This window comes from Falco cherrug, chromosome Z (genome assembly GCF_023634085.1).
Source record: "Falco cherrug isolate bFalChe1 chromosome Z, bFalChe1.pri, whole genome shotgun sequence".
NCBI classification, from domain to species: Eukaryota; Metazoa; Chordata; class Aves; order Falconiformes; family Falconidae; genus Falco; species Falco cherrug.
The window spans coordinates 28,048,502-28,062,809 of NC_073720.1; the positions used below are offsets into that span (position 1 = coordinate 28,048,502).

A 14,308-nucleotide genomic window follows, 5' to 3' on the forward strand; every position below is an offset into this window, starting at 1 on the left:
GTCTGTATGTATAACCAGGATTGCCACATTCCAGGTGGAGAATTTGACACTTTTGTTAAATTTCATACAGGTGGTGACTGCCCAGCTCTCTGGTACACCCAGATCTCTCTGTAAGATCTCTCTCTACCCTTGAGGGAGCCCACAACTCCTCCTAGTTTATTACCATCAGCAAACTTGCTTAACATACATTTAATTCCTGTGTTCAGATCGTTTATAAAAACATTGATGAGAATAGGCTCTAAAATCGAGCCCTGGGAAATACAAGTGGTGACTGGCGTGGTATAACTCCATTTACTTTTAACTCTTTGAGCCTGACCCATCAGGCTCACCCCAGTTGCTCACCCACTGTACTACAGACTCGTCTAGCTTTGTGCTGGATAGGTTATCCAGAAGGATACTGTGAGAAATAGTACCACCAGAAGCTTTGCTAAAATCCAAAAATAATGCATCTATGGGCTTCCCTTGCTCAACTAGATGGGTAACCTTGTCATAAAAGGAAATTAAGTTGGTTAAGCAGGACTTGAACCCATGCTGCCTATGACCAATGACTGCGTTGTATCTCAAGTGCTTTTCAATACCTCCCAGAATAACCTTCTCCATAATTTTACCAGACACCAAAGTGAGACTGACAGGCCTGTTATTAGCAGGGTCTTCCTTCTTTCCCTTGAAAATTGGGACATTTGCCAGCTTCCAGCTGACTGGGACTTCTCCAGGCTCCCAAGACTGATGAAAACTAATGGAGAGATGTCCTGCAATGACATCCACCAGCTCTTCCAGTACTTTCAGATGAATCTCATATGGCCCCATAGAATTATGTGAATCCAGCTGGAGCAGCAACTCTCAAACAAGTTCAGGGTAGGCCGGGAGTTTATCACACACACACGCCAGTCAGCAACACAGGGCTCTGGGCATCCTGGGACCCATCATCAGTGTTGAAGGGAGCTGAAGGCATTAAACATGTCTGCTTTGTCTACATCCCTATTTGTGAGGTGATGAACCTCATCAAGCAATAGACCGATGTTCTCTCTGATTCACCTTTTCATCAGCCTGTTTCAGTTCATTTTTGAAACACTCCACACAGCTCAATCATAATGTTAGACCATAAAAATACTTCAGTATTTTCTATTTTCTCATCATTAGTTACTCAGCTTTGAACAACTTGAGCAATACAACTCAGTAAAATGTAGCAGCATGGTTGTCAAAGACTATCTGTTGAAATACAAAGGTATTTACCCTCAAGAAGTTAGAACGTGTAATTGATCTAGCAATAAAAGTTTCAATCATTAGCAGAATGAGTCCAGGGAAAAGAGATCAGTGTCTTTCCAGAGAAATGTTCAGTTGAAGGCTTGATAAAATCAACCAAGTGACCAACCAGCTCATCTCTCCCTTTCTCCCATGTAATTCAGGTGGGTGAACACAGGACAGAGGAGTGCTGAATTTGCTGTTCTTTTTGAAACCCAGTCTATTGCTGGTTGCGCTCAGTTAGAGAAGCCTCTTCTCTTGCAACTCTCCATTCTAACCCTGCTCCTGAGCTGTGACAGTATTCAGGGCTGGGGGGTATTCCCTCTTTCCAGTAAACAGCTGCAAGACAAAAAATCCTATGAAAAAGATGTCAGAAAAGTAACCAACGTGCTTTTTGTCTGTAAATATTTGCTCTTTGAAAAGATAATTTTAAACTATATTTCAAAGACAAATCAACCCAGTAATTCCCAAATGACCTAGAAGTCAAGGAAGATGCTATGTGCAATAAATCCCCACTTTTTTGCATAAGCAGAATATATAAAGAATATCCTTTCCCCAAACAGAATACCCAGCATTACATCCCCTTCAATCCAATGCACAATTAACTATTTTAATATGTTATTTACTATTAAATATTTCAGTTCATGACAGTCCACCTTAATACTTAAAAATATTAGATTCTGGGGCATAAGGTAATGCACAACTAGAAAAATAATTAATTTTCATTTAAACAAATACAATTTTTACCAGTAAAACAAAAGTATGCATTCCTGGCACTGCAGTAATGCATTTTAAACATTCACCAGCACAGAGAGACCACTGCAAACTGTTACCTGAAGGAACTTCTTTTCCTACTATTTTTTTCAACCAGCAGCCTATTAAAAAGCCAGAATTTTAAGTTTTATATTAATATTATGATTAAATAAAACCAGAACATGAACAACAGGCACCACAGTGGTAATGACAGCATCTTACACTGGCTGCTCTGCAACTTAATTATGTAGGTACTGAAGAAAAATCTGCATGTTCGAAAAAAAATCTTACTAAATGGAAAAAAAGATAAGTATTAATTTTCATAACAGACAAGACCAGAGACACAAAGAACTGACAAGTTTAGCAAGCAGACTGGGTGTCATGTAACAAATACTAGCTTTCAACACAGAAGTAATGAATCCAGTAGAATTTGTAATACAATCGGCTGCTTTTACTCAAGTGGCAGAAAATCAGTTAGCCAGTCAGATAAAAGTCTTCAGAATTTCATTTTAGTAGTCTTGTTAGAAATCAAGATCTTAAATAGCATTTGCTTTCCATGGTTTAATCAGGTTTCCATTTGTGTAGATGGTATCTTACACCTGCTTCCAGCTCTGCCTTGGCAAACTCACTTGGTACAATAGCATGAATGGTAAACATCATAATAAATCAAATTACCATAAGATCATAGAATCATAGAATGGTTTGGGTTGGAAGGGACCTTTAAAGGTTATTTAGTCCAATCCCCCTGCCACAGGCAGGAACATCTTCAACTAGATCAGGTTGCTCAGAGTCCCTTCCAACCTGACAGTGAATGTTTCCAGGGATGGGGCATCGACCACCTCTCTGGGCAACCTCTTCCAGTGTCCCACCACCCTCATCTTAAAAAATTTCTTCCTTGCATTTAGTCTGAGCCTACCCTCTTTTAGTTTAAAACTGTGACCCCTTGTCCTATCACAATAGGCCCTACTAAATGTCTGCCCCATTTTTCTTATAAACCCCCTTTAAGTATTGAAAGGCTGCAATAAAAGTCTCCCCAGACCCTTTTCTCCAGGCTGAACAACCCCAACTCCCTCAGCCTTTCCTCAGAGGTCCTCTCCTCTGACCATTTTTGTGGCCCTTTTCTGGACTTGCTCCACCAGGTCCGTGTCCTTCTTCTACTGAGGGCTTCACAGCTGGATGCAGTACTCTAGGTGGGATCTCACCAGACTGGAGCAGAGGGAAAGAATCCCCTCCCATTGACCTACTGGCCACGTCTCTTTTGATGCAGCCCACGACACGGCTGGCTTTCTGGGCTGTGAGTGAACATTGGCTTTTGGGGGGTATCATATGTATCCAGCTTTTCACCCACCAGTATATCCCTAAATTCTTCTCCACAGAGCTGCTCTCCCTTCGTCCCCCAGCCTGTACTATGAATACATTTCATGTTAAGGTCAGTGGTTCTGAAGCAATGGAACCTAGATTGCCAAGACAAATGTCCACCTTCAAGCACTACTGAAAGCTTATGGAATAAGAAGGCTCTAGGAACAGCCTTCCCCCCAACAGAAAACTCATTTTGTGTGAGGTCTCCCAAAAGATACTGCCTGATTAAGTCACGCAACTAAAAGTAGCACACAGATTTCTTAGCAGACACAAGGAAGTTCAGGTCTATTAGCAGAAATGAAATAAAAATGGTGAAGTAAGGAGCAAGGATACTAAAACTTTAAGGTTTCTATGAACATGGTCTTCATTATGATCTATTATCATCCTAAGTCTTCAAAACCAACAAATCCCCAAAACCAGGAAAATGTGTTGCTCACATGGTAATTTAAGAGCAGACCTCTTACACTGCTCCATACTTTTCAGTAAAGATTGTTAGGATTTTAGGTAGAACTTGCAAAATTGTTCAAGTTATTTCTACCACTGATACCCATCTTTCATGGCCACACTTAGGCAAATTACTTTTGTGGGACATTCATATTGTATTTCAAATAATTTCCAGACCTGGGGGAAAATGCAAGTCACAGGAAACAGATCAAGGACAAAGTTCTACCCTACTGTCATCCACAGATGTTGAGCAGCCTTTGGCACACTCATCTTTCCAAAGTATACCATCCTCCACCAGCACTGCCTGAAGTTAAAATAAATCATTACCTCTGCATTCAAATACACACTGATAACAACGTCGACTCAAATTGCATCTACTGTATGTACATTTAAAGTGACAGAATTACACAAAAATTGAGTTCTTGTATTCAGCTAAGGATTTCCTCACTGTGTTTAGTTTACTTATTCACTACATGAAATTTTCATTCATTTCCCTTTAGAAATAAGAATTACCTATTTTCTAGAGGATTATAATTTATAAATACATGTGCACTATTTAAAAAATGAAACTAGTATTTTTCAATATACATAAGCATGCAATTATTTTCTTGAGTAATTTTGCTGTTTCCTATGAATTCATGAAAGTCTGAAGTGGAAATGAAGCGGGCAGACAAAACACAATGTAGGCAAATTTTATCAAATTCACATATAGCTTTATTCCTATATTCAAGTATGTGAGATGGGGTATTAACCTTAAATAAGGACAACATCAAATTAGAATTAGACAAACATAAATTATTTTCTGCTCAATAAAAATCAAAGTGTTGACTGATTGCCTAAATCAAATAATGACTTAGTACTGGATGCATAAAACACTCTTTAAAAGCTACATAACTTTAGAATAAAACTTTAAAATCCTGTATTTTGAAAAATATTTCACTTAAGATCTTGAAAATGTTCCCGTTTCTCTGTCTTTAGCAATTAATCCTACTCAGAAACACAGTTTGGAAGACAGAACTTCAACACAAGTAGTTTATTTTCTAAGTCGCTATCATAAAAAATTACCAGGAGAACAAGTTACATATTTCAAGTCCGCTTTATTTTTGTGATAATTTGTTGTGATGGTTGTCAGTCAATTACTCCCTACTTGTTTCAATAACCTCTGTCAAGACCATTACTTTTGTTCTCTTCTAGATAAGTAGCTCTTTTCTGAGTAAAAGTAGCAAACAGTGTATCCATCATTCCCAAAACTTCTAGTAGTTCTTCTTGATAGTCAATCTCTTTTCCTATGGCTTCCTGAAGTTTCAAGAATTGTCTATCAACAATCGCTGACTGCCCAACCACAGGCTGATAAATGTCTGTAAAGAAAAAGTCATTTAAGAATCCACATGACTACAAAAATGTGAAGATTGTATTAGCTAGTTAGAGATGCATTTAAGGAGTCTTGCGCAAGTCCAACATCGTGGACAAGTAAGACATCTTTAATGGTGTTCTGAAAACAGTTTTAATTATGTATGTACTCACAGTAACAGTTAAAAAGTTAAACTAACAGAAACAGAAGTTTTTACAACCTCAAATACTATTTTTACCTCTCTGGAGAAGTGGAAGTCACTTGTACTGTGGAAGTATAGAAACAAGAAGTATCAAAGATGCTTAGAGACCATAACGAGCTTCCTGCAGCCACTGCCTATCAGATACTGACTGTGATCAGTTATTTAGCAGTAACTTTTTGAATCATTCTTTTGACACTTGAGTTCATACTTATAAACAAATCCACAAAGGTTTGGTTTCCTAAAAATGTAACATTTTTACATTGATTCCAAGTTAGCTACAGGGCTTTCAGAATCTTGTGTGTGTTGTACTTACCAGTGATCATATCTGCAACAGTCACCAGTACAGAAGTAAATCTAGGCTCAATCACACGCCTGCAAAATTAGAAGACATCCCAATTTTACTGGTTTTGCCAGCCATATTCCTCCCACCAACAAGCAGCTTTCTCATACAGGCATACAGATAACTTTTTCTTCATCATGGGACAGGAGTCAGAATGCAAGTCAAAAAACCCCTACATATGTGGTGTTTACCATCCTCCTTTCAGGAAGGCAGTGAGAGTTGGAGGACTGACAAACAACTCACATATATGAAGACTCGAGTTTCATCGAAGAGACAGAAAATAACAAGACTAAGAATGTCTGGCAAAGAAGTAAAAGATACTCTCTCATACTATCAGCAAAATTGTTTTGTGCTAACAGGTAAACTATTTCAGTACTATCCCAGACCCTGGTACCAGAAAACAGAAGGCATATGAGATTTCAAGAGTACCACTATTCCACCCATGACCTGTTGAGACTCTGTGGCAAAAGAAATACAGGTCTCAAAATAGTCAGAACTCAGGTTAAAATAATACCTTGCCACAAAGGTAAGAAGGAGATTAATTTGCTTCTCATCTCGGCCTGCAAGCGCACTCCTCAGTGTTCCTCTGCGATGCAGCTCCTGCATGACTGCAACAGTAACTTCAGGAGTATAAAGCCTGATGGGTGGCTGGAGATATACAAGAAGAGTTTAGTACCAAAGCAACATCTTTACACACAAAACAGGGCTAATATCAGCAAAACCAAAAAGGAATGCATGCAAGTTTGATTCCTTTCTAGTCATACACTGAAATAAAATCAGTTTGACATACAGAAAAAATCCACATGAGATGACAGCACACAACTCTGAGACAAAAACCAATGCCTTACCTCCAGTACTGCATCAAGGGCCTTGGAAGACTGAAAGCTCTTCAGCAGCTTGTCATACTTCCTCAAAACACGTTTTACAGGTTTACTGACACAAAAATCTTCCTAGAATTGAAAGACGAGTTCAGAATAAGACACATACACACATGATGGATTAGATGTATTACCGTATCTTCCCTCCCTTCCCTGTCTTCGACCTAGCACGCTCAAAAAAAAAAAAACCCAAAACTTTTTGAGCAGTACTTCAATATACATTTTCTTACCACCCCATACCTGTTTTGGCATGTAACTTCTTCCTTTCACATAGGTTCTATATGCTGGTTGTCTTTTCTTTTGAGACTTTTCTTTCCTCTCTTCAGGTTTTCTGTGTTTAACATTTAGTACCCCATTGGTCATACCCACAACTATGGTTTCATCTTCAGGCTGAAATGAAGAAATCACAGTTAGGAACGTAGTCTTTTATTTGATGATGCAGGCTCTATCATGCAGATTTTAAGTTTTTATGCTTCATGATAAAGTACCATGAAGAATATCTAATCACAGTATCATAGTAACTTAAGTTGGAAGGCACCTCAATGAAGTCCTGTGCTCAAATACCTTGTTCAAAACAGGGACAACTTCAAGGCTATGACTGTAAGCAACACTATCCATCTAATAAACCTTTAACAAATACCTAGAGGGACTACAGCCTGAGTAGTGAATCAAGCTCAAATATGCATTAACATCTTTGTGTAAGTATAATCTGTGACAGTTTTTTTCAACGGTGTACAGCTGCCCTTGTCTATTACATGCCATAGATCAGACATTAACATCACCGGTAAGAAAGCTATCATAGAACAGCAGAATTTTGAGAAACAAGTGAAAGTTGTTCAAAATACTAGTCACTGGTAAATTTCACCTACATAACAAAGGTTGCATGTATTTGATGCTAAAGATTATAATTTTAGATGATGCACTGGAGAAAAACACGGATCTGCTACTATTAACAGATAACTCTATGAAAACATTAAATGTTGGCTGAATACTCAACTGCTGGTGAGAAGAAAAAGAAAACTAAAAAGCGTTAGGAATTACTTCAGAAGAAATAAAAACTAGAAAGTCACTATGCCACTGAATAAATCCATTGTTTACCCACATCTTAAATCCTATGTGAGTCACTGTCAAAAAACAGTAGCAGTTTCAGAATAAAAGTATCAAAAAAACCCACGGAGAATAAAAGATTGGCTTGATTTGAGACAGAACTCTTCAATATGGGAAAAAAAAGACAATCGAGGAGGGATATGATAAAAGCCTGCAGAATTATGACAAGTATGGATGGAGATCAGCTGGTCAACGTCTCATTTAGGGGCATCAAATGAAGCTAATGAAGGTTCAAAAGAAAAAAAGGAGGCAATTCTTTGCTCAAGTAGCACAAAAGTGGAACTCCTTGTCAAGGAATCTAATGAGGTTTAAAAGTTTGTCCAAGCTCAAGGGAGACTGGGCAGGTTTATGTAAAAGAAATACTTTGAGATACACAGGAATTACACTCTGATGAGCTAATTTCTCATCTGAAAATTAGCCTGGAGGTTGGGAGAGTATCAGGAAACTTATCATACACACTTGCCCTGGTTTTAGTTTTCTATACACATCTACTTCTGGCTACAGCTGAAAGCAGCACCTGGAATTAGACCAGCCTTTGGTCTGACCCAGTTGAGCCAGTCTTATGTTCTCATGTGACCATTTAAAATTCAAGTGTTTTAGTCAACAGGAAACAAAATATTTTGTTTCAAAAGATACACACACAGCTTTAGAGATGCCATACTACAGGTACTGCACATTTTGCAGCTGCTTGCTGTAGAGGCTTCAACAGTACAGGGTTTTTTTGGTTCTGTTCCCTTCACTTAAACTAAAATAATTCCAAATTCATTTAGCTCTAGCTCCCTAAGGAACAAGAGAGGAAATGAAGAAAGGAAGACACCCCTTCACATACACGTTCCCCTAGGCTCCAGAAAAGCAGAACAATAGTAAAGTAGCAAATGTAGCAAAGATCCCTCACAGTCCCTTTCACATGTCCTTCAGAGACTACGAAAAAGGGTAACTACATGATGACAGCATTGTTTTAAAAATGGAGATGCTAGCCTCCAAATTTCTGGCCAGCAGGTCACTTTCCCATTGAAACTCAAAACGTTTTGAAGAAATGAGAATCTTGGTTTTCTGTTTCCGGGACAGTAAGATGCATGCCTTGGCAAACAAGTTTGTTTATCCTCATACCTCATGTCCTCTCCTCTCTTCCTCCTCAGAACAACCTGACACAACCTTTTAAGACAAATTCACCCTATTCTAAATTTCTCAACAAATGAACTACTTTCTTTCTTTTATCACTACCACACAAGAGGACTCACAAGGTTCCTTAAAGGCAAAAGATGACTATAAACTTAGTCAAACAACTTCCCTCTAAACTGAATACTTCCCCTATGATAAATACTGTCTTTGATAAATGCACAGTTTTGTACAGATCTGATCAAGTAACATCTGGTATCTGAATGTATTATGTTTAAAAACTTAATACATTTTTTACTCAGGAGGAATATATTCAGTCACCTCACTTTGCATGTACAGCATTCTGAAACACCCAACAGCAATGAAAGCAAAAATTAATTACTCCAGTGACTTAAAAGGTATCAGTAATTACCCTGCCTAAAAAAACATCTAATACACTTACCGACAATGCAAGACTGAGGATAGATGTTGCATAGTTAAAGCTGTGGACTACTTTGTAGGAAGTAGTACTGTAAATCTTCACATGCCTATAGAAAAAAGTAATGATTAAAACCTCATTACTAATGCCTTGTTGTTGACACTTTACAGGAATTTCATCACACTCAACTTCTATAGATCATTAAAGGAAACTGAGTATTTATTTATACAAAGCATTCTTCAGACTACCACTGAGTTTCTTAGCTATTACCTCTCCTGCAACAAAAAAGTTCCATTAAAAGATACACAGAAGTCAAGAAAGGATTAACCCCATCCAAGAAAGATGAAAATGGGGCAAAGGCAGAAGAAGAAATTGAAAGCAGATGTAGTGACTATCTGACTTCAGCAATGCTTATTATGAATTACTAAGACAGCATTTCTTCAAATTTGTTCTTAAATTTTAAATGTAAGATCTAATGGCAATGTCTGGAAGTAAATCCATAGATATTCTCACACATGTCTGCTCTTTAATGATTTCGTTGAAGGCAGGAAATATTAAACAAATGGGAAAACAAAACATTATCTTACAACAAGTATGAACTTCAGTGTTGTGAGCACTGAATGACAGCTGCACAGCTAGTGTGATCCTTCAGCTTATGCTTTGTAATCATAAAGTCTGAGGAAGCCTGGGAAGTACAGGAGGGAGGAAGAAAACAGACCACTCTCATTTCAGACCACTTTGTATTTCTGATGTTTCAGACACAACAGATTGAGTACTAGTACTCAGCAACTCAACCCAAACAAATGAACAAAAAAAGCACAGAGGACATATTTCACCTGTGCACCTTGGGTGCAAAAAGCAACAGCACAGAGACACAAAACCCAGGCTCTTTAAAGGTGAATACTAATACACTTTCAGTTATTTAAACTGTATTAAAGTAAAGTTAAAACTAGGTACTTCACAGAGACTGAAAAGGTCAGTTTAGAGATTCAGAAAAGTGAATTCTTATTCAGAAGTTCGCCATATATGCATCCTCAAACAGCACATGCAACCCTTACTAACGTTCAGGCTAATATGAGAAGGTTCATGTGTATTGCAGTATGTACCTTGGCCCAAAGGCATATTTTCAACTTATACCTCTAACAGCTGAAAGTGTTTTAAGTGCAAAAAACATGCACAGATTCACACATGTAAAATAACTTTCAAAGGCAAAAAGTCTTAAAGAATTTAAATCACAACACAGACACAAAATATACTAACCTGTCCAGGGATCCTGACAATAACCTTTGCCCAGAGCTGGTAAGGCATAAACAAGTTACAGTTTTATGGTGATTTTTAAGTGAAACTAGCAACTGTCCGCCTTTTAGCACATCCCAAACTTTGACGTATCGACCTCCTGTGAGAAGGAAGCACACAAAACTGTTTGACACACGTACACATTTACACTTCTCTGGAAAAGTTTTCACATAGCAGTACAGTGCCTCCTTTGTAACACCTTTCTGAACCTATTCACCATCCCCATCCATTGTGACCATCTCCTGGGACAAGACACATTACAAGCCTGCTCTAATTTTTTAGGTCATTCTGCAGGCACAGCTGAACAATTAACATACTCATTACCAAAAGAAAAATATCTAGATACCACTGGGTTACAGGTTTTCTGATGCAATGGCAAGAAGAAACAAAAAAACTTGTCATCATTAAAAAGGGGATACAGTCCCATCTTTCCAAAACTTCTTAAGTATGTTCATTCCTTCACTTTAGCACTGGGCTAATTAAAGTCTGTATCTTGTATTTAAGAATTATTTTATTGGAGTTTTTTTTGGACCAACTACAAGAAAATCAGATCAGAGACAAAAGGGCATTTACCTTCACCCTCCACACCAACACAGATTCCTAAAGATGATCTTTGAGAAATCCACCTGTTGCATCACTTACCACTTCATTACCGAAAGAAAACACACAAGTATTCCTCAAATTAGGGCCACAGAAAATAAACTCGATTTCACTGAAGTACCTGCAGATACTAGAAGCCCACCAGAAGGAAACAGAAGCACACTCTCCACAGGCTGACCATGTTCTATTGTCATGACACTACTTTTTGTTCGTGCATCAAACAGTTTCACAGTGTGATCATAGGAACCTGCAAACAACACCATAAATAGCTTCAGTTACATAATCTCAATTATTTCAGCAACTAAAACAGCTACATCCTATAATCTGAAGTAGCTCCTGCCAAACAGAAACAATTTTGAACCATAAGCTTAGAAATCCCTGTGGTTTACCTTGGTTAATTTGCAGCCTTCAAGCAATACAAGTCTTCTAATTCTACCCTAGCAACATGTCAGGCCTTAAAAGTAATTTAAGTCTGGATTTTATTTCCCTTCCAGTAATCAAGTATATTTATAACAATAATCATCACGCAACCTGAAGAAACCTAGCCTCTTGTGCCTCCTAAAGTAAGGAATACTTTTTTACACAGCAATTTACCACAGATTAATAGAAAGCTACTGCTAGGAAAATCAAAAGCTACTGGTTTCAAGTAACTCCTCACACAACCTTTCATTTTTAAGTCTGCCAGTTCTGGTCTATACAAACTACAATAGTGCTACTGTCCTCCTCCAAAACCGCTTAAAACAATTCAGTCAATCCCAACTAAAGGATGCATTCACAATATTTTCTTAAAACTTTCACAGCCCAGTCAGAACAGTCCCATTAACCTTAACAGGCTAAAGCAGTAATGTAGAAGAATGACTGCAGAAGCGTGGCCCTAGAATCTCTGAAGATCTGCACAATCCAGGCCTGGTATTAGAATAGGCCTGTAATCAGAATTGTACTGAAGTTGCTGTGCTGAAGTTAACAAGAAAGGTAGCCTTGAGCTATTCTTGAATCCTGAGACCAAGTAATTATGTTGTGCCAACAGGCCGTGGCTGTAACAAGCTACAGCTGCTGGCAAAGCAGGTGCAGGGCCAAGAAAGATAGGGACCGGTCTGGGAAAATAGGGAGTAACAAACTACAAGGCTGCAGCACAGCAACACAATTAGCTACATGGATAGAATGCTCATTTTAGTCATGATAATTAGGGGTGTGAGAACCGCGCATGTTTAGAGACTACTACCCAATTATATTTCTGCTTTATGAATATGCATGTGTATCGGTTCTATATAAGTAGTGTTAGAAACTAATAAAGTTGAGCAAGATGCATAACTCATATTGAGTGTCTTGACTCTGGCAAACTCTTCTTCCAACACAGTAAGATGTTAAAAATTAGTTCATTCAGATCTTCTCTACAAACAGCAGTGTCAAACTTAAAAAGCAAGCAAAAAGGAAACAAAGCAGGAATACAGGTCCTTCATATTTAAAATATAATAAACAAGATCCTACTGTATCAAAAACTATCTTCCTGCATTTTTCTTCAATTCAATCCAGAAGAAGCATATATAAAAAAATTGATTCAAACCTGTTATAAAGACATCTGCGTTCACTTTACTTGCACAGCCGCATCTCACATAGTCAGTGTGTTCACTGTAAGAGACGATGTCCGTACCACTTGGAATATCCCACAGATATGATGCATAATCATCACCACCAGAAAATATTCGGTATTTATCAGACAGGAAGCCCACTACATGAACAGGTCTAGAAACCAAAGCCCACAATATCCAAAGTTAAATTATATACTTGTTTCCAGAAGAATTGGTCTGTATGAAGAGCTTATTAAAGTATTCTCATCAACTTAAAAGTCAAAGCATTTACTGTTGGAATTTACAAAGCCTCTCTTTAGAGATTAAAAACACTTTAGTTTTTGTATTTCCAGCTAGAAAACGGTCATGCTGACCAATGCTTTATCTAGGCACTGATATGATCAGCCTTAAAGGTTTTACAGGTCTACTAGAAGCTCATTCAAAAGCTGTAATTTCTGCTGGGATCAGTATTATTCAGATTTTCAGCAACCGGCAAAGCAGATTATGTAAATACACCAAACATGCTTATGCACACAAAGGAAAAATAACACTGTCTTACTTAGTGTGACCATCAAACTGTCTCAGTGGTGCTCTTCCACTAACGTCAAAGAGGTGAATGCTACCTTCCTCGCTGCCAGCAACAAGCAGATTGCCATCATCTCTATACGTGGCACAATAAGCAGCATCTTTGAAGCGAGAAAATGTTTTCATTGGCTCCTGAGAGTAACGACCGTAAATGTGGATCTAGCAAAACAAGAAGCCGTTAAGTTTGCTCATATGACACCAACTGAAGGACAAGAAGATAAAAAACCTCAGAAAAACCACTTACCCTTGAGGAGGCTGTGACAGCATAGTTATATGGAGGAACTGGGGAGAAGTCAATCTTATTTATCGCACCAAACTCCTTTATCTGAACAGGTGTCTAAAACAATTGCGATAAAGATCATTAAATGCACATAAGCACCATCGAAAAATGAAAAAGGCAAAACAAAACCTATCCTTCCTACAGAAAGCTCCACTCAGAACCGAATCACGTTCCATTCACGCACTACAAGTGCCCCACTAACCGTGTGTTCTGAGGAAATGAAACACCTCGCTCGCTCACGCGTGTTTCAGAACGCTCTGAGCAGCTGCACGAAAGCGGATAACACGATACCCTTCAGCCGGTACCTGCGCCTGCCGGGCCCAGGCGGGGCGCCCAGAGGCCTGCTCCCGGCCCGCTGCTACAGCGCCGCTTCCCACCCAGCGCCGCCGAGCAGGCGCGGACGGGCACGCAGAGGCCGCCCCCAGCGCCCCGCGGGCTGCTGCCTACCTTGTAGCCCCGCCAGTACACCGTGTCCTGCGTGATCCGCTCCCCGAGCCTGGGGACCGCCGGGACCGCCACCGGCTTGTACGTGGCCATGGCTGCGGAGGAGCGGGTGGCGCCGGGCGGGGCGAAAGCCTGCGCAGCTCCTCCTCAGGCAGCGGCGGCCGCCGCGTTACACCCCGGCCTGGCCCGGCGGGTGCCCCTCCAGGAGGAGCTCGGTGTGGGCGCCGCCAGGAACGAGGGCCCACCGCACCCCGCCGCCTGCGCCGCTATGGCGAGCCCCACGCCAGCCGCGCAGAGAGCCAACACGTGTGGGCGATGCGTC

At 39.5% G+C, this 14,308-nt stretch overlaps 1 protein-coding gene across 1 annotated transcript; it reads right to left on the minus strand.

Annotated features, from left to right (window-relative positions):
• Nucleotides 1-4,875: 4,875 nt before the first annotated feature.
• Nucleotides 4,876-14,288, minus strand: UTP15 (UTP15 small subunit processome component). Its single transcript, XM_055699616.1, has 12 exons — nucleotides 13,990-14,288; nucleotides 13,507-13,599; nucleotides 13,237-13,421; nucleotides 12,674-12,852; nucleotides 11,231-11,356; nucleotides 10,474-10,609; nucleotides 9,238-9,322; nucleotides 6,810-6,959; nucleotides 6,540-6,641; nucleotides 6,206-6,339; nucleotides 5,665-5,723; nucleotides 4,876-5,156 (listed from the first exon to the last, which is right to left on the minus strand). The coding sequence occupies exons 1-12, from the start codon at nucleotides 14,077-14,079 to the stop codon at nucleotides 4,951-4,953; spliced, it is 1,545 nt and encodes a 514-aa protein (XP_055555591.1). The 5' UTR covers nucleotides 14,080-14,288; the 3' UTR covers nucleotides 4,876-4,950.
• Between the last annotated feature and the right edge of the window lie 20 nt (nucleotides 14,289-14,308).

Excerpts from the sequence above, each read along its gene's own strand:
- UTP15 (XM_055699616.1), bottom strand. The coding sequence starts at position 14,079 with ATGGCCACGTACAAGCCGGTGGCGGTCCCGGCGGTCCCCAGGCTCGGG. Across the intron at positions 6,960-9,237 it reads TCCTCAGTCTTGCATTGTCG|CCTGAAGATGAAACCATAGT; the intron begins GTAAGTGTATTA and ends TCTTCATTTCAG. Across the intron at positions 5,157-5,664 it reads TGTTGCAGATATGATCACTG|ACATTTATCAGCCTGTGGTT; the intron begins GTAAGTACAACA and ends TTTTCTTTACAG.